Source organism: Dermacentor variabilis, chromosome 1 (genome assembly GCF_050947875.1).
Source record: "Dermacentor variabilis isolate Ectoservices chromosome 1, ASM5094787v1, whole genome shotgun sequence".
Lineage (NCBI taxonomy): Eukaryota > Metazoa > Arthropoda > Arachnida > Ixodida > Ixodidae > Dermacentor > Dermacentor variabilis.
The window spans coordinates 211,915,789-211,943,604 of NC_134568.1; the positions used below are offsets into that span (position 1 = coordinate 211,915,789).

Genomic DNA, 27,816 nt, shown 5'->3' on the forward strand with positions numbered 1-27,816 from the left:
ATAACTAATCATTCACAAACACATGTTTGTCACTGTTATTGTCACTCCTAGTAAACTGAAAGCCATGGTGGCATAGTGATGCTGTGATGTTCCTTCCCGCAGCATGTCATCGTGCTGGTCTTTTATATTGGAGCAGTGCCATTGTCCCCCACCAACGTAGATACTGTAGTTCCACCACCACCAAACAAACAATGAGATTTCTTATTTTTCTATCGTTGGGCCTTGCTGCAGCTACTAAAAAGATAATGAATGAAAGCAACTTGACCTACATGGATATATATTTCATCAATGCTTGCACAGAATAGAAAAACCTCTATAATTTGGATTTCACAGAATAGGAAGAACTATCCTAATTTTTCCAAACGTCAAATTATCGAATCAACCAAGAAAACAATATGCAAGTCTTTTGTGCATCAGCATGCTTTACTTTAGTGAACAAATGTGTTATTTCTGTTTGTATTTTGCATAAAATCTGCATGAAAACTGCTTCATCATCTAGTGAAACATAAGGTCTCAAAACATGTTGGGAAAACTTGTACAAAATTTTTATAAAACATTGAGGCCTGTTCGTCTTTATTCAAATGGACATGCTTTTTATTCTCAAATATTTTTCCTACTTCATCGCCAGCAGTGGCGTAGCCAGAAATTTCGTTCGGGAGGGGAGCTCACTTTGTAGCTCGGCCTCCTCCATATAGAAATAGTCGAGGGATCAAATACATTAAACATTAATATTAACTGCGTTGCCATTGCCAAAGATGCTGCAAATGAATTCTTGAACGATACGCACTGCCAAGACAAGTAAATTATGTACTTTTTCATAAAAGAATGTACTCCTATGTCTCAAAATTGTGCCCGAAATAACTGATATCAATGCTTCCATGTTTCCTGTATATTTAATAAGTAAAGCACGAACTTCAGAACTAAGCCGCACAAACTTTAGAACTATATCACTTTGAAACCGGCAAAGCAGCGCATGCAGCTGATATGAAAAATGTAAAGGCAATGAAATGAACAAGTTGAGGACAAATATTTTAATAAAACTTTGTTAGCCTCCTTGCCTTTCTCTGATTTGCATCTCTCTCTTTCTCTGTCATTGAATAACCTTGTTTACATTTTTGTACATATGCAACGACCAGGGGAAAATCTCAATGACGCTGTCCTTTGTTAGAATGTATTGCGTAGGAACAGCTGTCACCGGTCGTGTATTGCGAGTAATTGCACCAAAATTATAGTCTAAACAGAGAGCACATATACAAAGCAGGAGTTCTGCAAAATATACGAGGGCGAGTCAAATGAAAGTGAGCCAATGCGAATATATGACCAACGGGGTACTTTATTTAAAATAGTTTCCATGAGCATTTCGACAGTTGTCCCACTGACTAACGAGTCGCGTAATTCCCATCTCATAAAACTCCTTGGGTTGCTTCAAAAGATCTGTAATTGTCTCTTTGACGTCATCGTCCGACACTAATCTGGTTCCCTTGAGCAGTTTTTTTTTTTTCAAATGCTCCCAAATGTGGAAGTCCCAAGGCAACAGGTCTGGGCTGTATGGCGGATGTTGAAGCGTTTCCCACTTGAACTTTGCCAGTTTTGTATTAACCACATCAGCGATGTGGGGTCAGGCAATGTCGGGGAGCAAGATGATCCCATTGCTCAAATTTCCACGTCGTTTGTTGTTGATTGCGACACGCAGCTGATCTGACGTTTCACAATATCGGAAACAATTTATAGTCTCTCCAGGTTTAGCAAATTTGATCAATAATGGCCTCTGATGCCACCGCGGCCGCATTTCAATGGGGGTGAAATGCGAAAACACCCGTTTGCTTAGATTTAGGTGCATGTTAAAGAACCCCAGGTGGTCGAAATTTCCGGAGTCCTCCACTATGGCGTGCCTCATAATCAGAAAGTGGTTCTGGCACGTAAAACCCCATAATTTAATTTTTTTTTTTTAATGGCCCTGACGATCGAAAAAAGTCGACGACTTTCCGGCAGAAATGACCACCTTTGCTTTCCTTGGCGGTGGTGAATTCAAATATTTCCAGTGTAAGCTTTGCCGTAGTATTTCAGGCTAGTAGTAACGGCACCATGATTCGTCCCCGCTCACATTCGCAGACAAAAAGTCGTCACCCTCATCGTAATACTGGATTAGATGAGTCAAGGCAGCGCCGAACTTCTCTGTCTTCTGGCGATGGTTCGAAATCTTGGGCATCCATTGCGCACACGAGAGCCGATAGCCGAGATGTTCATGAATTATGGTGTGACCCGAAGCGTGACTTATGTTCACATTCCCTGTCAATTCATCGATGCTTATCCTCTGTTCTTGTCTAATCAGCCTTTGCAATTGTATTGGGGGTGATTGCACGGTGGCTTTGGCCCGGCCATGGATCGTCTTTGCAACTTCCACGTCCTTCTTTGAACCGTTTGCTCCAACGCTTCACAGGGGCCAATGAAGTGCAATGTACACGGCAGCCATACGGCGACTAATTTCTTTTTGGGAAAATCGTCATCTGTCAAAGACCCCACCACACCACGCTGTTCAACTTTTGGAGTGTCCATTTTGTCACACAACCATGTTTAACCCAGTGTAGGAGAGCATTAAAGAACACATATCCTCACCCCTGCATGTCACTTTTGTAAATGAGATGCCTATGTGCTATGTGCATGCCTCGCAAATAATGAGCCGAACCATTATTGCATGTGGTGGGTTGGCTCACTTTCATTTGACTCGCCCTCGTACATTAGAAATGCGAAGATAGAATGGAATATACAAATGTGAAGATACAGTTTGATAAAGGGCAAAAAAGTGTCACTGGAAACAAAGTTCACTGCGCATATACACAAAACCTTGCAACAAAATATTTAAATATACATATAAGTCTCCAATAAATCTACGTACTTAAGAAAGAGTCACGGTATATTATGCGTCAAACAAGGCAAAAAAGACATGTTGCGCAACCACAGATTCACAGATCTAAGCCCCCCCCCCTTCCCTCCATTCCCCCAATGTATCACGCGCGCGACGGAAGGCAGCGCTTCCTCCCCACTTTTCTCCCTTGCGCACACAAGACTGAGCCACCATTATCGGCTCACCCATGCTACCCCCACCCCCTTTGCTTTCACTCACACATACAGCAGGCGACGCACGGTCACGATGTTGTCGCCCTTGAACGTTATTTATACGGAACATGACGGCGACGGCAGGAATGTGCCTGGAGTCTCCACATGGCTGCTATCACAATAATATAAGAGTTTCCGGCAACTGGAGCATCCCGTGGCCCATTAGCTTCCACAAAGAAGCAACAAAATCGAACTTTCACCATGCGACAATTCGCTGCGCTGCAGCAATGTCGTTTTTCTTCTTTTGTGGGGCGGGGGGCGCTGAAATGAAATAACGCGAAAGAAAGCATGTTGGCTACAATCAAATGCCTAATTTGAGCACCTAGTGTGGCTACTAAAGGAATTTCAAAGAAAACGTGAGACACTTGGTCCACAGAGAACCATACGCATACTGCTCGGTATCCTACAACGGTGAGACAAAATTTTTCGGAGAGGTTGCACTCAAGCGAACGCGTTGCAATCCGTCAAGTCCCCGCAGAGCTGGCGGCGAGCGACTGTGCAAGGTTGCACTCAAGCGAACGCGTTGCGATCTGTCAAGTCCCCGCAGTGCTGGCGGCGAGTGACTATACATTGTTTCTTTTTCTCGTCTGCTAGCCAGAAAGCGTCCAATACTCTGCCAGGGGAAATCCAGTCGGCCAGAGAAAAACGAATGCACCATCGAAGTGCATCGCGCAGTGGTCGATGCAGCATGAGGAAAACGCATGCGCTCTGGCTGGATCGGCAGCTCGCGGGTAGCTAGAACAAAAAAAAAGAGAGAGAAGGAAAAGAGGCTCAATGTGTCCTCACGAATAAAGGTCCATGTAGAAAAACAAATAAGAACTTAGTTACTTTTGCTGGCTTTAGTGTCTTAACATGATGCTTTGACGCAGGGGGAAAAATTGTTGATATTCTTTTCTGTGACATGACGGCACAAATGAACCACCACAACGCTTCGTCTCATCGGAACTGGCTGCGTGCTTTGTGAACTTGTGTGACAGTGTGTTGATTTGGTGTGTCCGTTTGTATGGTCCGATGTACGACTTTAAAAAAGCCAGTGCAGCTTTGGCGTCAAATGTTCATAACAGCATCAAACCCACAAAGTTCCAGAATTGAAAATCTAAAGCACGACTTTGTAAATGTCAATGCAACTTTCACATCAATAGGTTATCAGAACTTTATACCCATAAAGTTTCACAATTGAAATCCAAGCACTCCGTAGATTCCACGGCCTCCGTGAGATGCCGCGACGAGCCCGCTCGCAATCAAAAGGCACTTGAACCTTTGTGTTTAAGGGGGGGGGGGGGGGGGGGGGGGGGGGGCTCCTTGCGTTATGATATGTGACTCCTGATGCATGGGCAATGCCGCGAAATCCAGCCCATTTTCGCAATTTTCACGCTAGAATGACTTTTCGAGCGTGAAAAGGACATTCTAGACAAAATCTAGCATGATTTCCAGCGCCCGCAGTTGTTTTGGTCGGCGGCGTATGACAGCACAAAAAAAAAATTCGGGGGGGGGGGGGGGTGAAGCCCCGTAAGCTTCCCCCCCTCCCCCCCCGGCTACGCCCCTGATCGCCAGTGAGTCAGTTGCCAACAAGTTGTCCATTGTGATGTAGTTGGCAAATATAACTATACCGTATAGACTCGTGTAAGGGCCACACTTGTTTTTTATCAATTCTGACGAGGTGTGACCTTTACACGGGACCAAAACCTTTTGTTCAATGTGGCGCCGCCGTAGCCGGCCACTTGTGCGCACCCGGATCGCTGGACATACCAATGCATCAGAGGTCAAGGCACAGCTCTCACCACCTAGTAGCGACACGCAGAAATATGCAGTGAACGAAAATTTGCTGATGCGTGCGCACGGCATCGGGGCACCAACTGCAATTGCTTCTCCATTGGACTTCTTTCTTTTTTCCCAAATTTTGGGCTGCCAAGTTGGGGGTGCGGCACTCACATGAGTCTATAGGGTAGAATAGACTTCGGTTAATTCGATTCTAGTTAATTAGTTTTTTCAGCTAATTTGATCCGAACCAAAGGTCCCAGCTAGCACCCATGCATTTTTATGGGTCAAAATGTTTCTGGTTTTGATCATGAAATTGACCCTCGCCAAATAATTTGAACCTCACTGGTCAGCGTGCATGTGCCTGCTGGCCCCAATGGTAACCCCAGCCATCACTCTTATAGCAGTAGTGTCTTGTCTTTTTGGCGATCCTACGGAACAGTGAATGCATCGAAAACACCAGTTTTGAGCAGATGTTGAGGTGAAAATGGCAGCAAGACAAGTTTTCATTAGGCTGACGATGACAACATGATGCTTTCATGCTTTAAAGGGATCCTGAGCCACCTCTTGGGCTTGAGGAAAAAACCATATTCCGCCAATAGCATAGGTCGCTGTGGACATCTCAGCCAAATTTTGCTGTCGTATGCGGCACGTGGAGCTCGCAAGCAAAGCATGAAGTCTCCTTTCTCTCAAATGCTCTCTTTACAACAGAAGCCTGCTCCTCATTCTCTTCTGGATGGTTTATTTCATAATAAAGCAGATTCCCATACGCAGCTGCTATTGGTCAATAGCACATCAGTCAAAAACTGTTTGGATTGGTGCGCTTCCTGCTGTTACTGTCTATATTAATTGACGACGTTGAATAAACAGGCTGAAGTAAGTGAAAATATGCTTTCAAATTTCTTATAATTAAGTACTTCCGGTAGAAGCTGACTAGTGTCTGCTCACGCTCAGCCACAGCCGCCCGCATAGCATTTAATCTTTGGCCACCCTGCTGTCAGTGTGGTAGCTGGCAAGTCTCGCTAACATCGACTAATTTTGAACGCTCAACTAGCCTCGAACCATGCGAAACTTAAGGTCAGACCACACGCACGCTTGTCATCGTATGCTCACTCCAGGCCGCTCCTGGCATACTAACTCCTGGCCTTGGCAGACTAACAGATAGCGCTTCAAAAATCTGTAAGTTGGATGTGGTTACTATCTGTTGGTCAAGGTGGTAAAGGAGAAAGCTGGGCGGCACCATGTAACATGGTCAGATTGTAGCATATGAGCGTGAGCGCACACTCAAGCCCTGTCATGCACAAAGCGAATACTGCACATACACACTACATTTGCATGTAGCTAGCGGTATGCTACGTAGCATAGATACTCGTGGCCACTGCGGGGTACTGCGATGAGTTCATTGGCTAAGTGCACTGAGACTCGCTGAGGACAACCGTGTTTGGCTTACGTTTGGTGCGTCATAGGCACTAAAATCGGAAGTAGTGGCCATGTCTACATTAACATTCAAAAAGAAAATTTGAACTGCGTGTCACTGTGACATTTAGAAGGGCGGAGCGTTGTGGGCATGCCCCACTAAGGCCGTGTTTGATTGCCAATAACTCCAGTTCTGCTGAATGCATTGAAGTACTTTTTGCGGCAAAGTATTTCTGAAACAGCATATTTTAACTTGAAATGCATTTCTCCTCTTAGATAAAATGTGGTTCAGGGCCCCCTTATTTACAAATGTTTTATTCAAAAGATTGTACATGCTAAGCTAGCTGCAACAGTCCTACATGCGTCATTGGACGAATTGGAGTAGTGGTTAATCTAGGCATTGGTCACAAAACTATTTGCAATTCTAATAAATAGAGTCGAGAAATGCAGACTATCAAACGCAGTAAACTGCAAGGAGGGTGGCGACATATTGTGTTTCATAGACAGCAGTGAAAAGCTATCCGAGATAGACGACGATGGAAGCTAAATGTATAGAAATTTTAAATCCATGTCGATAATTCTGCAGGTTTCATCTTACTTCTGATTGCCATTATTGGAAGCATGCTACTTTTCATCTATGTTATATAATGAACGAATTAATCCTTCTTTGGAGCAGGTGCTTAATAAGTCTTTAGAAGTGCAGGTGCACATACAAATACAAACATTCCGTTCAACATTTCTGTCCAGGATCATTGTTTATCAAGAGTGAATTTACAAGCATCTGTGTTCAATTTATACATTTTCGTTCGTGGGCAATGCCTATGGCTAAAATTTTCAAGCTGGACAATATCAGAACTCTGAATAAGTTCAAAGTAGTATCTGTAAAATTGGAGAGAATACATAAGCCTGTTAAGCATCTGTATGTACATTTATGAACAAAAAAAAAGGAAGGCAGCAAAATTCCTGTTGGGGGAGAATACATTAAAAACAAGCATGCATTTATTGCGCTCACACACATAAAAAATGGGGGAAGAGAGGAAGAGTTAGAATGGCACAGCTCATGGAATGCAGAAAGGAGGGGGACATGTGTGAGCATGACCAACAAAGGAGGTGTTCTGGTTTCTATCTCTCTCTGTGTGGGGGTGCCAGTAAGGGTGTGAGGGTCTTGCGGCTGATACTGAAGGAATGTAAAATCACATTTTATGATGTGAGGAGTGGCGAGCCTCGGGAAGATGGTCCAGCTTTTATATGTTTAATGTCACTGCATTTGTAACAGGCATCAAGAAGACAGTCATAGAGAACCATACTGTGCCCACTATCTGCTCCAGAGTTGCATAAGCTGCCTAAATTGAACACAGATGCTTGTAAACTTGCTCTTAACAGAGGCAGGTCCCCAACCAGGACGTTCCCACAACCCACGAATCCGGCAACATTGATGCTTTCAGGTAGCATGTGTGGGTTTATTGACCGTTGCCTTCACCCAAAAAGATCACATTCTCTTGATGCCTGCACCAGAAAGGATGTTCCACATCCTCCACCAAGGTCTGCGAGCGGTGGCACTGGCTAACGCTCCCAGGGTTCTACTAGGAAACATAAATACCTAAGAAAGGCGATGGGGAAACAGCGCCATGGTAGCTCAATTGGTAGAGCAGCGCATGCGAAATGCGAAGATTGTGGGATCGTTCCCCACCTGCAGCAAGTTGTTTTTTCATCCACTTTCATTTCTGTTAGTTTATCGTTTCTTTATTTCACTTATTAAGCACAAGTAATTTCCCCTATGTTGTCCTTGGTCTCCGTGTTTGCTGGCTTCTATGATATGACTAATAAAAATTGGGCCCCTCGGTTAACCCCCTTTCTTCTCGTTTATTATCACTGATAGTAATGCAGGATGTACACTCCAACAGCATGGGAGGTTATTAAACCCATATAGAAACAAAGCCATAGATGATAGTGGCAAAATTCTGCTGACACCTGTTAACAGCTGCCTCACTTGTTGGTTATCCATACTTGATACAGTTAGGTCTTTAGTGCTGCCACTGTGTGGTGGAGTGACCATTGCAGCATCCTCTGCCTCTCCAGGATGATATAAAAAAGCACAAAGGGTCACTGCGTATGTTGCACTGTCTCCCCGCAGGAGCGTCTGCCGTCAGCAGGCGTTTGCCATGTTGCAACACCATGTACCCGAGCACACGAGGGTTGGATCCTCTCGCGTGTAACCGTGCACGCCTAACCGTGTGTCGCGTGTCACCGTAATAGGTAGTTGCCTTTTCCAGTCTTTTTCTCTTACTTTCTACCTCGCCTGTCTTCTCACTTCATTTACTTGCAATTCTCCAGACAGCAAGGGTTAACCTGGTGTAGTTCATCCAACCTTGGATCTATTATATTAAGTTATAGTAGCTATGCACAGCTGGCGTCTGTGTTTGCTTCGGGTCTCGCAGCGTCCCCTTCTTGGGCTCGGTGGGGGGTGGCTGGCATGCCTGCCAAAATATAAGTTATTGATGGCTTTAAGCACCTTTCCCCGACTTCCTGATCGCCCTCTTTCAAAAAGAGGGTGCACCGAAGCAACTTTTCAATTTTTTTGCCCAATGCAAGGAATCCTTCCCGCGCTACCACGTCATACATAGTCAGTGCCCCGATAAACAGTAAGAACCCTTTCAACATTCACCGTTGCGAAAGTTCTCGCCGACGTGCTATGTCCTGGATACAATATCACTAAAATGGCTAGCGGCGACCTACTGCTTGAAGTGCGTGACCAGCTCCAACATGAAAATATTCCAAATATTCATTCTTTTGGTGGTGTCGAAATCACAGTGACACAACATCGCTCTATGAACACATCCAGAAGTGTGGTATCAGATGCTGATCTTTTGAATCTGAGTGAAGAAGAACTACTCAAAGGATGGTAGGAACAGGATGTTGTCAAAGTACAAAGAATAACGATCAAGCGTGACAACAAAGAAATTCCTACAAAACACCTCATTCTCACCTTTGCTACAAGTTTACTGCCAGAATCTCTCGATACAGGATACACAAAAACACAAGTAAGGCCATACATTCCAAATCCACGTAGATGTTTCAAGTGTCAAAGATTTGGCCATGGCTCACAAAGCTGGCGAGGCCATCTCACTTGGCGCAAAATGTGGTCAAGAGCATGTTTCCGACAACTGCACTGGCACGCCTCACTGTGTGAACTGCGATGGTGATCACTCCACATATTCCCGATCATGTCCGACGTGGAAAAAAGAAAAGGATATTATTACACTGTTAGTTAAAGAGAACATATCATTTCAAGAAGCACAGAAACGTGTTTCATTCATTCATACAGCAGGCTATGTTGGTGCGGCGCGTAAGGGGGCAACGCCGCAGCAGACTCCGGCATCTGCTCGGCCCACCAAGAGTGTGGCCGCGGTTGTGCCACCAGCCCCCTCAGCGATAGCAGCCAGCGCTGCTTCGCTGTCACTGAAAGAGGGCCCATCGACCTCAGGGTTGGTAGGCACGAAGGTTTCATCTGTGCAGGTGAGGCCTTGACGACAAACACGCCGCTCGCAAGAGTGGACGTCCAGTGCCTCTCAAGAGGCAATGGACACTACTCCAAGCCAGACGGCGCAGCAAGCGCCGAAGGACCGCCGTCAGTCTCAAGTCTGCGGCAAGAAAGACAAACTCCGCATTACGGGGTCCGGAAAAGGTCCTGTAACCTAAATCAACTTTCCTCTCTAAACACGCAGCATACACACTCTCCTTACTATGGAGACACAAATATTACAATAAAATGTCAGGGGACTCCTACATAACCTCGATGATGTCAAGGAACTCCTGCATAAATATAATCCAAAGGTGCTGTGTGTCCAAGAGACCCATTTAAAACTTACACGGACAGGCTTTCTACCACAATTTAACATTTTCCACAAAGACCATGACGATGCTTTCGCTTCGTCCGGTGATGTCGTGATTATAGTTGATAAGCGTGTAGCATGTCAGGCCTTGGAACTCTGAACGCCTCTTGAGGCAGTTGCGGTTTGAGCTTTACTGTTAGGAAAACTCGTTACAATCTCTTCTGTATACATACCACCCCACTATCGACTCCAAAGAACAGAATTTCTTAGACTAATCGATGAGCTGCCTGAGCACTACGTACTCGTTGGGGATTTCAACGCGCACCATACTCTCTGGAGAGACTCTTGATGCGATATCAGAGGCCACCTAATAGAACATTTTCTTGTTTCTTAAAATGCATGCTTATTAAATAAAAAGGAGCCGACATTCTATAGCACAGCACATGGCACATACTCTGCGATAGATTTAGCTATCTGCTCTGCCACACTTGTACCATGCCTAGAATGGGAGGTGGTTAAAAACCTATATGGGAGTGATCATTTTCCCGTCTGCCTCAAAACTGTAGAACGAAATGAATTCCTCCCACACCTCCCTCAATGGAAAGTTGCATCTGCAGATTGGAAAAAATTTAGGAAATCACCCAGATGCAGCAAAACGCTTTTAAAGATTTTAGTGTGAACGATGCTATTGCTTATTTTACCGCTTTTATAATTGACGCTGCAATAGAGTGCATTCCACAAACGAAGTGGACTACAAAAAGGCACGTGCCGTGGTGGAATGATCATTGCAAGAATGCATGTAAGGAGCAAAACAAAGCCTGGCGTTTACTACATCAGTCTCTAACGGCAGAAAACCTCATCAACTTTAAGCACGTGAAATTCAAAGGCAAATAAACCTGTCATATCACTAAGAGAGAAAGCTGGGGAAAATACGTCGCAAGCATAAATTCCTATACGCAAGAAGCAAAAGTCTGGGACAGGCTAAGAAAATTAATTAGTCGAGAAGGCTACAGCCTTCAAGACCATGCGAACACTCTGAGACAACACTTAGAGCAACTTTCTAGCTCTGCGAACTACTCACAGTCATTCCTGAAACATAAACAGATAGCTGAAAGTAAGGCACCGAACCGTAAAGGTAGCCGAACTGAACCGTACAACCATCCTTTTAGCATTGCCGAGTTCAGAGCTTCCTTGAACAGCTGTGCGAAATTGGCACCAGGAGCTGACAGAATCGTACATAATGGTAAAACATCTTCACCCTGTCACGCAGATGGCTCTGTTGTCTATTTTCAACATTCCATTGGCATGGAAAGAGGCGATTGTAGTCCCTGTCTTGAAACAAGGTAAAGATGCATCCTCTATGGCAAGCTACCAGCCCATAGCACTCACAAGCTGTTTATGTAAACTCTTTGAAAAAATGAATCACAAACTTTTACACTTCCTTGAATCAAACAAGCTCTTTGACCCATACCAGTGTGGTTTTAGGGAAGGCCGATCAACTACAGACCACCTCGTTCGCATTTAACCATATATTCGTGATGCTTTCATACACAAACCGTTCTTTCTTTCTGTGTTCTTAGACATGGAAAAGGCTTACCATACCACGTGGCGGTATGGAATTCTACGTGACTTATCGGAAATGGGCACCCGCGGAAAAATGCTTAATGTAATCGAAAGCTATTTATCAAATCGCACATTCCGTGTTAGAATTGGTAATGTTCTTTCAAGACCATTTCTACAGGAAACTGGGGTACCGCAGGGTGGCATGCTTAGCTGCACACTTTTTATCATAAAAATGAATTCCTTGCGCTCATCAATACCGCATAGTATATTTTATTCAGTATATGTTGATGACGTTCAGATTGGATTTAAGTCATGTAATCTCACTATCTGTGAGCGACAAGTACAGCTTTGTCTAAAGAAGGCGTCTCTAAGTGGGCCGATGAAAATGGCTTTACGCTCAACATACGCAAGAGCACCTGTCTTCTTTTCACGCAAAAAAGAGGTCTCATAGCAAATCCTGAAGTTGGACTTAAGGGGCAGCACATACCTGTGAGCGAGGTCGTACTCAAGTTTTATGGACTTTCTTAAGGTAAATGCAAACTGTGAACATCGTTCTTACCCAAGTGTAAACAACATGACATCTGCGACTTTATTTAATAATCGACCGGCAGTTAGAGAACCCTTCTCACTGCATGTACGAAAACTGAGTAAAGAAATTGATGTTCCACTTTTTGAAAATCCTCTAATGGCTCCTGTCATGCTATGTCCGCTGTGGCAATGGCAGCTCGTTGAGTGTGATTCTTCGTTCGTTGAAATAACTAAGAACACTCCCCAGGTACACATTGAAATGCACTTTCTTGAACTTCAGTTGAAGTACTCTTGTCAAGAATTTTACACAGATGCCTCAAAGTCGCATGCCGGTGTTTCGTATGCAGCTGTCGGCCCATCATTTTCAGAATCTAACGTCCTGCACCCGGAAACAAGCATATTCACTGCTGAGGCATATGCTGTACTGACAGCTGTTAAACATATTAAAAAAAAAAATTGCAAAATCTATTATATTCACAGACTCTCTTAGTGTCATAAAATCTCTAATGTCACTTCAAAAACGCAACACTCCTGTACTCAATGAGCTATATTCGTTCCTGTGCACAGCATCTACATCTAATCAGCACGTCATAGTATGTTGGGTACCTGGGCACAGAGGCATTAAGGGCAACATGCTTGCAGATGAAATTGCCACATCCATTGCAATGAAAGCTGGTAACTGTTGTGTAGGTATACCTGCCTCAGACTTAAAGCCATTTTTGCGCAAAAAAACTTAGAAGGAATTGGCAACAGAAGTGGGACATCGAATCCCCCAATAAACTCCATTTGATTGAGCCCCAATTAGGAAATTTCCACCGACAACAAAAATACGGCGAATCGAGGTCTTTTTCTGCCGCTTTAGGATACGTCATACGTATGGCACGCACTCTTACCTCTTGACCGGTAGTGAACCTCCCATATGCTGTAGATGTGGCGAGATACTAACCATCCTCCATGTCTTGCTGGAGTGCAGAGAAATGGAACCTGAAAGGAAAAAACACTTCCCTCTAGCCTGCCAACAAAATATTCCTTTTCATATCAATGTTGCTTAGTGCTGACCCATTTTTTTGCAGAAAATCAGTTTTTAACTTTCTGCAAGATGTTAATTCATTGCAAGTTATAGACCGAAGAGATTTGTAGCACAGCATCTTGCCAGAGGCTGTTGCTGCAATAGTAGCATTTGGTAGAGCATGTGCCTACAGGCCCTTGCATTTAAGGGCCTCATTGAGGCAATAGTGCTATTGGCATTTATATATTTTATTACCTCATTGCACCAGAGCATATCTTTTAAATTAATAGAACATCTGAAAAGTCATTGTGACAATTTTAATAGATACATATTTGTTTTACCACTGTTTTTAGGCCCCTATACAGCCAGGTTACATTGTTATAGCCAGCCACGATGCCATTGGTCATTATTTGCATCACTGACTACATTAAAACATTGCTTGGCACTCTTTGGCCATGACTGGCCCTTGCGCCATAAAACACCACATATCATCATCATCATCATGCTGTACTGTGTGGTCATATCTGTATTTCCTGCTACTTTCCTATTGTGTCACACTTTGTACTAAGTGAAGTCTGGTGCAACTGCGCTTCGACTAAATTGGTCCAAAATTCATACACTGCAGTCAGGACCATGAAAAACTGAATGCAATATTTTGAATAAAATTATTGTATTTTAAATAACATGTTTTACTTTTTCAGTAGTAATTTTGAGGGTTAAAAGCCACAGTGTTTGGTTTGTGCCGTTTGCAAGTGCCAACTCATCAATTCAAAATTACTACATGAAGTTTTCTGTCCAGATGTTTGGCTTCAGTAAAATTGTAGTGGTGGACTTCAGAGCAGTATTTTATATTGCCTCCTGGACCATGTCAATGTCGTTGCAATGTCGTATGCAAGTTTACATGAAATGTTGGTGATAGCAACGTATGCAATCAGTTGTTTACTTGAGCTTAAGGGGACACTAAAGGCAAATACTAAGTCGACGTGGACTGTTTAAATACCATGCCAGAAACCTCGCAACGCTTGTTTCGTGCCAAGGAAAGACTTAGTTTATGAGAATATTGCATCTGAAGGGTGCGAATACCTTTTAAGACATCCAGATCTTCGCCACCCAACCGGAGGAGTGGTGACGTTGCATACGCCATCACCTCCCTTTGCTGCTGTTGGTGAGTAAAATGGTGCCCAACAGACGGGGGTACTGAGTCAAGTCGGAGCCATGGATTCGCTGCTGCATCTGCTTTTTGGTCAAGTGGCATAGATCGTTCGGGAATCCCGCTACATCACATTGAAGTTGAATTCTCTGCTAGAGTTTGTGCGAGTTTCACGAGCCAGCAATGATTACTGAAACGGGAAAGCGTGGGCAGCCTTGGAGTCGAGCGAAAAGGAAACCTTTCGACTGCCTGTGTCGTTGTCAAGAGTAATTTTAATCAGTTATTTTTTCTAAAAAGGAAATATAACTGGACAAGTTGCTTTTTATTTCGTCTTATAATACAATGCAAGGATTTTTTGTGCAATCAGTGGTTGAGTATTAGTGACATAATTTAACTGAGGAGTGCTTTCGTCACCGGGCAAGTACTTGAATGTCACGGGGGAGTCTCTAATCATGTCCTGAATTTATCTCAATTTCTCGGTTATTAAGGCTCTGTTCGTGATAATATTGACGCCTTAGAGATTCTAGAGCACTAATCCATCACTTTAGCTTGACTTAATATTTACCTTTAGTGTCCCTTTAACCCTCCAGATTCCCTTTGACTTTCTTAGTGCAACAATGACGACTCCAAAAAAATCCGTAAAACAGGAGAGCATCGTGCCTCTCTACTTAGTGCATTTCGCACAAACCGAGGAGCAAATTACTTTTTGGCTGCAGGCATATCAAGTCGATAATGTCTTTCAAAGTGTCTGGGTGCATAGCTGATTTTCTGAAAAAGATGGCTGTTCTTCTGTTTTTCCCGTTCCAAAGTGGTAGTTTTTATAATCCTCAACAGAGCAGGTAGTGAAAAGCAGTAAGTTGAGCAACTGACTGGCGCAGTGCATGTAGAGCGTGGACGTGCATTTTTTGCAGACGGCAGCTTGTACTCCATTCACTCCACCGGCTTGAGCTGACATCATCATATCCTTGACAACAAGGGTTCTCCTTGTTGATTCAGTATATTAAAACAAAAAAAAACACATTAAACATTTTTTTTCTGTAAAAGCCTCTGCCACTTTTGACTTGCATGGGAACAAAACCTAGAGAAAGTACCTCAGTGCTTTCTGTTCCTTATTTAGATACCTAACACAAATAGTCAGTTGTGTGATCCAAAATAGTGGTTGTTTTGTCCACCAATACCAGAAAACAGCGTGCATCATTGACCTTTGAGGCAAGGTGTTCCCTAATGAGGTTAGCAGAAATTTATACAGTTTGGTTCTGTATTCAGTAAATATAGAAGAGCGCAACGTGAAACACGGACAAAGAAAGAGGATGGTACGAGCGCCTCTTTCGTTGTCGGTGTCCCAGGTTGCACTCCTTTATATTTTCTGAATAGGCATTAACAAGCCCAGCTACAAGTACTGGTTTTGTATTGTTGGACTCGGATAAAGGTATTGCTAGGACAGCTCCTAAGATGGTTGTTAAAGGGGCCCTGGACCACTTTTTATCGAAGTCGAGAAATGCACTTGAAGTTAATTCATACCGTGTCAGAAATACTTTTCCCCAAGAAGTTCCCCAATGCATTTAGCAGAAGCAGAGTTAATGGCAATCACACATACCATTTGTGATGCTTCCGGTCCTTCAATGATTTGCACTGCAAAAGCTTCAGCGGAGTGGGGTGTGCCCACAATGCTCCACCTACTGAACATCACCGTTGCGTGCAGTTCAAGTTTGATTTTGGATGTTCACGTAGGCGCTAGTGTTGCCAATTTTGGCGTCTACGATGGCCAAATGCGGTTGTCCTTGGCAAGCCGTAGTGTACTCATCCAGCGAATTTGTCACGGCACACCGTGACAGCCTCAGTATCTATGCTACATAGCAGACTGCAGCTACATGCAACTGCAGTGTTTGCTTTGTGTGCACCACAGGGCTTGAGTGCATGCTCACACTCATATGCTCCTGTATGGCTGTACTATGAACTGGCTTTGTCCTGCACCAGCTTGACCAACGGATAGTCGCCACATCCAACTTGCGCATTTTGAAGCACTATCAATAGCTAATTACGAAGCGAAGTATGTGAAGGTGTCTGACCAGAAGCAGCCAGGAGTGAGCTCACACTGGCAAGTGTGCATGTGGGCTGACCTTAAATTTCTCCTTGTTTGAGGCTTGTTGACTATTCAAAACTAGTCTTAATTAGCGAGACCAGGTGGCTACAACACTGATAAGCAGGGTGGCCAAAGTTTAATGCTTATGCGGATGGCTGCAGCCGAGCGTGAGCAGACAACAGTCAGCTTCTTCCGGAAGCACATAATTATTATCGAAATTCGAATGCAGATTTCCGCTTACTCCAGATTGTTTAATAAACTGCGTCAGTAAATTACACGGTAACAGTAGGAAGAAGCGCTCTGATCCAAACACCCTTCTTGATTGATGTCAGCTATTGGCCAATGGCAGCCGTGTATGGGAATCTGCTATATTACGAAATAAAGCATCCAGAAAAGAGCAAGAAGCAGACTTCTGTTGAAAAGAGAGTGTTTGAAAGAAAGGCAACTTCGCGCTCTGCTTGCGAGATCCACACGCAGCGCATGACTCCAAAATTTGGCTGAGATGTTCACAGCAGCATGTGCTGTCCGCGGACTGGGTTTTTTCACCAAGCCCGAGGGGTGGTTCAGGGCCCCTTTGAAGACTTCACTACTCTAGTCATCGGCACACATAAGCAAAAGTGCTCAGAAGTTTCCTTCATTACCCTTGGAAATGGTGTTTAACAGTCCACTGTCCTTATGGCTATGAAGGGGCACTCTTGATGTCCTTGAAAAAAAAAACAAGAACAGTTTTAACAATAGGCACTAACTTCCTCTTGTTTTCATTGAATTGTGACTCTCGAGTAGTGGCAAGTAGCGCAGAATTAACGGGGATATAGGAACAATGAAACACAAAGCCATGGTTTCATAACAACTAACCAGATCAATTTGCCTGTGATCAATTTGCCGCATGGTCCGTTTGATGAATTATAGAAGGGATGCTGACTGAAAAAGTGTTCAAAAACAAAGATAGCTGTTGCTTGTGCTATCTTGCTCTTTCATGAAAATCAAACGTTTCTAACGTGGTTCCAGTGGGTAAATGATGTTGTCGCAAGGGCTCTGGCCCAGATGGCTGCCTTTTACCAAATCCACAGAAGAGGACACAAACTCGCAATATGCTTCCTTTAGAAAGGCAGAATAACTAAGCTATTGATATTAGTTGAACCTCGTCAGCTTAGATTTTCATGTTATGTTTTAATCTCACATATGTAATGTAAAGCATGCAGAAATATTGAATGAAGCAGCAGCACTTGCACTGAAAATAATATTTAAGCTTGAATAGCTGAAAAAGAGGCACTGCTTGGGTTTTAAGCCTCAGTGCCACTGTCAGGCGAAGGCTGCAGTGCCATCATTTTGTTTTTTGTTATTGTTAGTTGTCGCCTAGCAGTCCGTCCTCACAGGAAGAGGTGTAGCAGCGGCACTTGGAGAGAAATGATAGGATGGCATCATATTTGCACGAGTACAAATTGCAGCTGCTGCACAGGCGATAGGCTATACACGAATAAATGCAGTATGTGGGCCACGTGTTGACTGACCTGATTGGCAGATGTCTTGCAATCTGGAATATGCTAAAAAAAGAGCCCTGCTATGCTATGGTAACTTAGTTGCTACTCCTGTTGCCATTGCCGCCCTGTCTGTAAAAGCATTCCAAGTCAAGTGTGCCTGGGGTAAGACATGCCATTGGAGTTCAATTCAGTTTCTGTGTGTTTTTACCTTTGTTACATGTGCAGTCACCTTTAATTAAAGTTCAGCGCTAGTGTGTATTTTTGAGCACTTCTTATTGTTCAATGTGCATGTGCAATGGGTCCAGGTTCCGTCATCCACAGCAGGAGATGACAGTGGATCATCACTTCTGGCAACACCTTCTGAACAAGACCAGTTCTATTTAACAGTACAACAACAGGAAGATGGAAGTATGGCCTACCTGAGTGGGGAGGGATTTTCGTCACAGGGAGCTGATATGGACGACGATGCTGCAGGCCTCAAGATCAGTGCTGTGCACTTCACAGGAAGCAGATAATGCTGTTTCAAAGGCTCCTATACCCTGGAACTGCTGCATGTGAACTGAAACAGGCCCAGAGTGCGGAAACTCAACTTTCACATCCGCATCATCATCGTTAGAAGCTTGATGCTCATGCAAACAGTATTTGTTGACGCCATGTGTAGCTTCTGTACTGCAAGCCTCAAAGTTGTGCCATGTGCTCAGTTCAATCTGTGATTAGGTTGTGATGGTGTGCTTTATGAGTACTATGGGGCCGCATTTTAACACATTTTTCTTTTGTGGTAGAACTGGAATGGTGGGCTTTGACCCTGAGTGCTGTGAAGCAGATTTTTTTTTCCTTTTAAGCTGTCAGGCAGCCCATTGTTTTTACTTTACAGATTTTTTGAATGAGGATGCTATTGCCAATTTCGTGCATGATAATTCAAATGAGCCTCTGGTTCAGCCAGACCAACAATTTCTGTTTTTATTTGCTAGTTGAGCAATTCTTTTTTACTATACAAACTAGCAGAAGGTCTAGTATGCTAATTGTTTGAACAGTTGCTTGGAAAATGATGCACTGTACTGTGATGCTGCTCTATAGTGGTGTAGTGTGCTGACGTGGTGTAGTATGCTCTCACGTGGTGTAGTATGCATGAAAGGAAAAGCCCTACTCCGCAGTAACAATGAAAAAGATTTTTAAATAGAGCATTGCGTGGGTTTCATCAGAATAATGCTATTGTTTATTCTTTTGCTCTTTTTTGTTGACTATTAAATGTTGCTTATTTCAGATAGCCAGCGATAGAATTTTTTAACAAATGCTACAGGCTAGTTTTCATGGTAGAGTGCACTGCATGCCAGCTCATATTTACATGTATTAGAGAGGTTCAGCTGAGCATTTAGCTTGCCACAACTGTTCAGGGGGAATGCCAGTGCATGTGCGTACAATGCTCATGCCAGCATTGTAAGGTAGAAGAACACTGCCCTCGTTCCGCTGTCGAAACAGTTGAGGAGAGCGTGGTAGTACGTCCACTTGGCTTTGTCATTTTGCAGCCAAGCTGACAGTGCATTGCTAGCTTTTCTGGGAGAGGCCTCCATGAAAAATTCTATATCAATGCAGTTATCTGCAGTGCCCAAGTGTGTGAAAAGTGAACAGAGCAGACCGTAAGCAAGACTCAGCTATAACTGTCTGTCATGTGCAACTGAGCTGTCCAGTAGGCTTGAGTCATTGCTGGAATGTGGACTTTTAAGCTAGCACTCTGCCAGAAAGGAACTAGTACAGCATATAATGGATGTCTTTTTGTTAATTTTTAATTTTACCATTGTTGCATTTTTTACTTCTTTGTTTGTTTCTTAGTAGAGCAAAGCCAATACTTATGAAGTAAAGGCTTTGATGGTGTTTTGCAAACAATTTTGATAAATCTGTACTGGAGGTTGGCTTTGCAGTGTCCTTTTACACGTTGTGCTCTCACTAATTGCGTTGACTAGCCATATTACATTGTGGAACTAGTTTGATGATGCATGCCGTCGGGCAACTTTGTACTGGATATTTAAAATTGCAAAGCATAAACCAACACACAAGAAAAGAAAGTAGAACACTGCGTTGAACTCACTGTGCTATGCTTTATGTCTGACCTTTGTTTCTTGTTCAACCTAGCATTTGTGTAATGCTTATATTTTACAATTTGTTATGTATTCAGTGTTGTGCAGCATGAGGTGGATATGATGTGAACACTGGAACACTGCAGCAGAACATGGCTCCCCAGTTGAGACAGATGGAGCAACTTGCACCGCTGCAAAAGTTTTTATTTCCCTGCTAGGGGAGCTGGTATTGCCAGCAAAAGTTTGAGCAGTGATAGCATCACTGTGATGTGAAGAAATGCGTTCACATGCCTACAGAATGTGTTTCACTGCTTCAAATTTATTATCATTATAATGAGCAAAATATAACAAGTATGTAGAGCAACAGTAGTTGTCCCCCTCCCCTTTCCTATTTCTTTACTTGAACCTTGATTTTTGGGAACTTCTCAGTTTTGAATTTCCATATTTCAAATTTCAACCACTATTACAAACAAGGTACTGTGGAAAATTTTTGTTGCAGCTGGCCTTTAAGTAATAATTAGCAATTCTATAGAAGCTTTGCAGCACTGCAGCATAGATGCTGCCACATTTGATCACATGGGCATGCTAACATAAGCGGCCTTGTGCTTGGAAAGGCTGGTCACGAAGCTGTTGTATGGCAGAGGAAGAGTAATACTTTTCAAAAGCACTACTAAATAGATGACCCTTAGACCAACTGTATGTGAATCTAATGATGTACAGAACATGCAGTTAACAATTGCGAGGCACCATCTCTGCATTTTTTATCAAGTGATATTAGTTGCGAGGTGCACAGCGCATGATGAATTAGTTTCTTCACCGATAAAAGGCTTTTTACCAATTTATATAAAACTCAACAACTCTGGGCTTGCCTGGATATGAAAACTCATTAGCTGCACTGCATGTGTGTTTTACCTTTTGGAGGCATTTCGTGATCTGTTGACATACACGATTTCCCTCGGTCTGCTTGGCAGAGCATGCTTGCGTCTTCTTATCTACTTGGTATTGATACTATGGCTAACCATGCAGGAAGTTGCAAAACTCATTTCAGAACTCTTTATATGCCGTATGCTATGGATATATAGCTTGGAGCACATCAGCAAGTGACAGCTGTTGGATGCCATCATCACAGCTATATCAATTAAACTACACTTGATCAGCATATATTCTTCATTGACTGTTGGAGTGGGAGCTAAGCAGGGTTTAAATAGGAAAGCAGCATGCTTTGGAATCTGCTGGAGCTAGCCTTAGGTGCTTCGTTCCTTTATAGTTAGTAAAATGCATTTCACCCTCTATCTCTATTTCTAGGCAGTTGTACCTGTCTTCAAATAATGCAACTATTGTGGGTTTAAGAGTATTCTTGGTCAGTACAGAAAGGCAAGTTGTAAAGGTTGAACTACTCGCTGCCATGCATAAGCCATACTATCAATACAGTGTTGCTGCCCTAATGTTTCTTCACTTGCAACGTGTTTAAGGTGGGAAGAAATTTCCTATATGTAATAATATTGCACTGATCATATGCGCATAACTGTGTAGAAATGGTGCAAAAGTCACGGAAAGCGATGCAAGAGTAGCGCTCGGCTGCGTACCATGCATAATTCTATTGTACATAGAGATGTCATATTCACGATGCATAGTGATACAGAAGCCAAAATTGGTCATTTCTCTGTATGTCTGCAATCCTTGGCCACCATTTTGTTTGGTCACCTTTTTTGATGCTAATGCCTTTCGGCGCTTTTCGCGTTAGTGAGTAGTCAAGAGACTCTCCACACCAGGTGGAGCTTCGCTTGACTACTCACAAACGCGAAGGAAAACGGCATTACTACGAAATCCTGGCCCTGCATTGCTGGATGAACTTGTCTATTTATAGTAAGCAGCCATCTTTATGCAGCAAATGACGATGGCCTTTGCTCAGGCATGAGCTCCGTGCTTTGGTAAGGCCATCAATGCATGTTGGTGGGCTTACACGAGAAAACCAGACCGAGACTCGGCTACTCCTCGTTACAACTTCTTTTCTCTCACAGTGCCTGCCTGTATATATTTATTCTCCTTTTTCTACAATGCAGTTACGGCAAGCATAGCTTTTTCTTTTTTTTCAACTCATTATATTTCCTTATCAAATGCCCCCCCCCCCCCCCCCCCCCCCCGCACACACAGACACAGCAGACGGTAAGCTGCACATCCAGTTGCCCTTGCCACACATTTTAGCCCTGCACAAGGCCGAAAATGGAAGGAGGTGTGCATGCAACTGGTGTCGCCGTCTGATTTCCAATGTGCAAACTGCTTGCTGCAAAGTGTTTATAGCATGCATTGTTTCTGTTGGCCATGGATTAAATGACCTTGCTCTGGCTGTGTTGGGTTTTGTCACCTGGAGACAGAATCTGTTTTGAAAATTACATTGATGAGAATGTAGTAGCAATGAGTTCTTGGTGCAACTTGATATTGTTATGTGGTGCATTGTGTTATGTGCGCATTGGCACAAGTGCAGAATAACTTTTGATTTTGTATGCAACTACAAAAGCTTTGTTACATGATTCAGTAGATCAGTCCCCCATTGTTTTGTTGACTAGTGCTGGATACAAGAAACAGCACAGCGAGGGTGGTTATGGCAGTTTACTAGACTGAAATGTAGTGTATGAAAAAAACATGACATACAGGTTAACACATTCTAAATTGATGTCTGTGTTAACTCACTTCAAAGATATAGGTTGTATAAAAAAACCATTATCTAGGACAACATAGCATTGTATTTGTGGTTGGAGCTGTACTAGCACAAATATTATGGTACTCTTGTACTAACAATAGTGTGAATAGGTGCTGTCCTGTCATGAAATGTTGACATGGCTTCTAGGAATCTTCCAATGACCGAGCTTATAGGTCTAGTCTTTACAAGAGTGTACATACATGTACAATAAACAAATTTCATTTTCATAATGCTGTTCTGCAGCTCTCCACATGTATTAGTGACATGCTGTAGATCCCTTGTTTGTCTTCCATGTTTCAAAGCAGTTAAGATGTATCATGCCAGTTCTTGCTTAAATGTGGAGCTGGAAAATTGCAATCTTTGTATGAAAATAAACCTATTGGGTTGATTATTTGTTTTGTTCAGTTAGCCGAGTTTCTGCATTTTTTTGTGTGAAGACTTAAATGTGCCTGAAACTTTTTCGTATGAAACCTGAGCAGGTGTAATAGTGATGAGCTGCAGCCTTGCGAGGTCAACTACCCACCTGCTGGCAGTTAAAAAAAATGGTGAGGAGGAACCCTCGTTTTGAAAGGGGGAGCTATTATTACACTGTCACTTTCTAGCTCCATGCACTTGGACTACAAAACTTGACCGAGACATTAGCACTTTCATGCTCTGTCTACAAAATGTGTTTACTCTTAAAGATCGAAGGGTAGTTCAAGGTCCCTTTATGTGAAAAATTAGCATGTGAAGTCTGTTGCCAATTGCTGTGTGATAAACGAGTTGTTTGCTTTGCTGCTGCTGATGCCAGAGGCTTGCAGTTCCTCGCAGAGCTATTCACACAGCGGCCAAGCTTGCCATGTTTCGAAGGTCAAAACTGAGTGGAGGGAAATGACTTGTTGCTATATTCAAGGCATGCTTCCAAATACATATAATGCAAGGCGACTTCGCGGAGTATATGTGATGATGATAATGATTTATTGGCATCGCCTTTAAAACAAGGCGATGACAGTCACCTAGCCTGCTTGAGTTAATCAGGTATGCTATACATGCTTTTCATTCTAGCATTATTGTGTACATCTCCTTAATCTTTTTTCTCTTCCTCAAAACTTCTATACCTACCTTGTACCACTACCTATGCCTGCAACAGATCTGGCCATATCAATCTTTTCCCAGCTTTTTTCCCATAAACACTAATTGTATCTTACTTATCTCTACTGCTGACCGGTTGTTTACGTACACTTTAAATCCAAGCACTTATGGAAGATGTACGTACATTGCCTATGGGTCTCACAGGGTGAATACCTTCTTTCCATTAGGATGCAGCACACACATGGCTCTTGTGAATATTTGCTCTGATATGTTTTTTTTTCGTTAAACAACCAGCTTGAGCCTCAAATAAAAAGGCACTGCAATAGCAAGACACTGCATGTTGTTAATAATAATAATAATCTCTCTTCTTACAGAATGAGAGCGGAAGTAAGGGTTTAAAAGCTGCATGCTGCAGCTTGAGAAAACACTATTATGCCCCACATGACAGTGTGGCGTGGAAACAGCTTAGCCTTGACGAGCGTACAGAAATACTGAAAACATTGGAACACACACTAAATTGGCAAATGTACAAGAGTAAAAATACATACAGTAGGGATCAGTACGAAAATATGCATACAAAATAACGGGCTCAGCTTTTTCAGTCTTTTCCAAAATTCGGCATACTTATTGTGGTCTTCAGTTTATATATATATATATATATATATATATATATATATATATATATATATATATATATATATATATATATATATATATATATATATATTGTAGCGATGATGGTAGCGTGATCGTAGCTGCGCTACGATCACGCTACCATCATCATCCAATTCTCCTGTAAATAAAACCATTCCTCCGCAACTCCTCGTAACAGTTGTGGTGGAGGTGCTGTTCTTGTCGCGGCCTGACAGAAGACGCCGGGCCTCGGGGGTAAAAACGCGGCTGCTCTCGTTGTGGCCGAGCGTCATAAGTAGGGCCTCTGTCGTAGAGACGTGGCTGCTGTCGGGGCGCGAGTTCATAATCCTCAGTGCCCCTTGCCACAGGATACGGGGAGAAGGATGCCACGTTTGGCTCAAAATCTGATGGTAGGCGGAAGCTAGGAGTGCTTGGATGTGTCACTTGCGCGTGCAGGCTGAGCTCTTCCCGAACTATTTGTCGTATCGTTGATGCCAGATCGAGGGGCTGGTTGCTGTCCACGCTTGCAACTGTGGTCACAGCCTGCCAAACTTCGGCGTGATGCGCCTCGTCTTCAGTTGCTCGAAAGTACAACAGTGCCGAATGATGTCAGCGACGGAAGCCAGGCTGTATTTTGCAATGAGGAAATTGTAAACATCCTCGGCAATTCCTTTTAGGATGTGCCCGACTTTGTCCTCCTCGGACATTACGGAGTCCACCATCCTACACAGTTTGATTACTGCCTCAATGTAGGTCGTGCAGGTTTCGCCTGGTACTTGCGCACGTTGCAGTAGCGTCTGTTCTGCCCTTTTCTTTTTCGTCACGGAGTCGCCGAATCGCTCTTTGATTTCCGAAACAAATCTTCCCCATGTTGTGAATGTTTCCTCGTGGTTGTCGAACCATACCAACGCAGTATCCGTTAGAAAGAACACGACGTTAGAAAGCTGAGAAGCGCTGTTCCACCTGTTGGCGGCACTCACCCGGTGATAATGGATGAGCCATTCCTCGACGTCTTCGTCCGCTCTTCCGGTGAAGGGACGCGCATCTCTCAGTTGCAGAACAGAACTTGTCGGGGCAGCAGTTGGAATGGGCCGTTGTTCGTCTGCGTCGTGGGACATGTTCAGCTCCGGTGAATTCGGTGGGAGTCCAGCAAGGCGACGGCTCCGTCGAAGAACTTGTGGTTCAGCCTCCGTCTTCGGGTGTTGATTACCCCGCACCTTCCACCACAACTGTTACGAGGAGTTGCGGAGGAATGGTTTTATTTACAGGAGAATTGGACGATGATGGTAGCGTGATCGTAGCGCAGCCCGGCCTCTCAAACTCCTCGTTCTCTTCGTCTTCTCTTCCTTCTCTTCTTGTCCGTGCCTTTCGTATCTGTTACAATATATATATATATATATATATATATATATATTCTGTTTTTGTTTCACTACATATATTTTTCTAAATTAACTTTCACCACCTTTTCCTAGTGGATATTTTTTTCACGTTGAAGCTTACCCGTTTTTTCAGGGTGTCTACCAACCGGTAATTCTCAGGGATTTTTAGTAGTCTGGGAGAACTCGGTGAATTTGTGCCTCTATCAGGGAAAATTAGCTGTAATTTTATTGAAAGGGTCGAAAGTAGCGGTAATGCTGGCTCGAGTAACAGAGAGGAATCGTAACGAATCGTCTTTGACGCCCCGACGTCGGCTGTAGGAGTTGCCAGTGTAGAGTCAACGACCGACTTTCCGGATTCTCGGTCATTTGGACGGCTTCGCGGTACCACCACGTACCCCATAGAGTCAATGTATCAGAACGTCTGAAATTTCGGACGCAAGAACTCTTTGCCGTCCGATTTTCCGGACGTTCTGCATGACCGCAGGTCCGAAACGGCATTAATCAAAGCCACCACCGCTGCCATTTTGATTACCTTGCCGCCTCGAACCGGCGCTATCGCACGCAGATCCGTTAGCAACCGTAGCCACCACTGCGGCAACGCTACGCCTAACTGCTTCGGCGTTCGCTATTAAGCTTCTTTCCGTTCGGTGCCGTGTTTCTTCATTTCTCCGCTGTCAGCAATAATTTTGGCTTCGAAGCTCGGAAAGCACGCCGCATTCCATAATGCTGGTTCCTGAAAGTTAGTTTCGCCTCAGTACAGTTGTGTGACGCGGTGACGCATTAGCAAAAGTATTGCGGTGAAGCTTAAGCGTAGGAAGGGGCACTTGTCACGGGACACAGTATGTATTCCTTAATTTTACACGCGCGCACCCGCGCTCTACTGTCACAGTAGGAGCACCGCTATGCCTAATAAGTGTACTGACAAGCATTCAGAGCTTTTCCAGACGTGCCTGCGTCGATTTCAGCCCTTAAGAGCAGTAAAAGACATGCATTTTTTTCGGACTGCCTGATTTTTCGGAAGTTTTCGCGGCCCCTAGGGGGTCCGAAAAATTAGACGGTTTACTGTAAACTGACCACGAGTATGCTTCAAATGGTCCGTAGTGCGAGCGCGCGGCAAAAGGAGCACGAGAACGGAAAGGACCGACGCATTGAGGAATGAAGTATGCGAGCGCTTCTTTGAAGGAGCCTGAGCTCAAGAAACACTCTTGGCTGATGACGAGATACAGGTGTCCCTCATACAGACCAAAATAAACTTTTTATAGCAGTGAAACATAACACTGAGGCGTCGTGCGCGGGCTGAGAGTATGTCAGGACAGTTAAGGTTGACTTACCAGCTGTTGAGAGAAATTCTCAATTGTGACAAAATTCGGGCCTCATACCACTGAGCTTGCAATCAATTAGTATAAATAGCTCAGACTCGAAAATATTTGCTTCTGTATGCATCTCTTTTTTTATTTGTATTTGAGAATGTCTGACTCGATTTGCAATTTCTTTCGAGGATATTTTATTTGCTGTGCATTTTACTAACCTCTCCCTTCTATTCTTTTTTTGAATAACATAAACACTACTCCTTAGTATTCAAAGTGGATTAAGTCGGTTCTTTTAAAAAAAATTTTACATATGCTTACTAAAGAATGACAGCATCAGGCAATATGGTTGCAGCCCGTCTTGACATAAAGCATAGCTTCTGCATCACTCGGGGAATTTCGCAAGGGCACTCAGGGAAAACCTGGAAAACTCAGGGAATTTGGAAATGTCAACTTGGTAGACACCCTGTTTTTCTTTGGTAAATATTTGATTCACTAATTTTATCAATGCTGAAACATTATGACTGCAGATGGTGCTTTTTCCAACACTGTAGTTTCATCCAATACACAGAATAATATCATTTTCAAGAAGTAGTCTGGAAAGCAATCCAGGAATCACGAGTGTGTGCATTTGATATTCGAACAGAAATGGAATGAAACTTTATTTGTGACATTACACGGAAGAACAATTCAACATACTTTTGTTCTAAGC

General features: G+C 43.4%; 1 protein-coding gene across 4 annotated transcripts in view; it reads left to right on the forward strand.

Annotated features, from left to right (window-relative positions):
• Positions 1-23,118, forward strand: part of LOC142592456 (uncharacterized) — a 155,918-nt gene extending 132,800 nt beyond the window's left edge. For all 4 annotated transcript variants that reach the window (XM_075704008.1, XM_075704006.1, XM_075704007.1 and 1 more), the window contains one exon: positions 18,244-23,118. In XM_075704008.1, the coding sequence (XP_075560123.1) occupies positions 18,244-18,453 (210 nt within the window). In that variant the 3' untranslated portion in view covers positions 18,454-23,118. The remainder of the gene's footprint in view (positions 1-18,243) is intronic.
• The last annotated feature ends 4,698 nt before the right edge of the window (positions 23,119-27,816 follow it).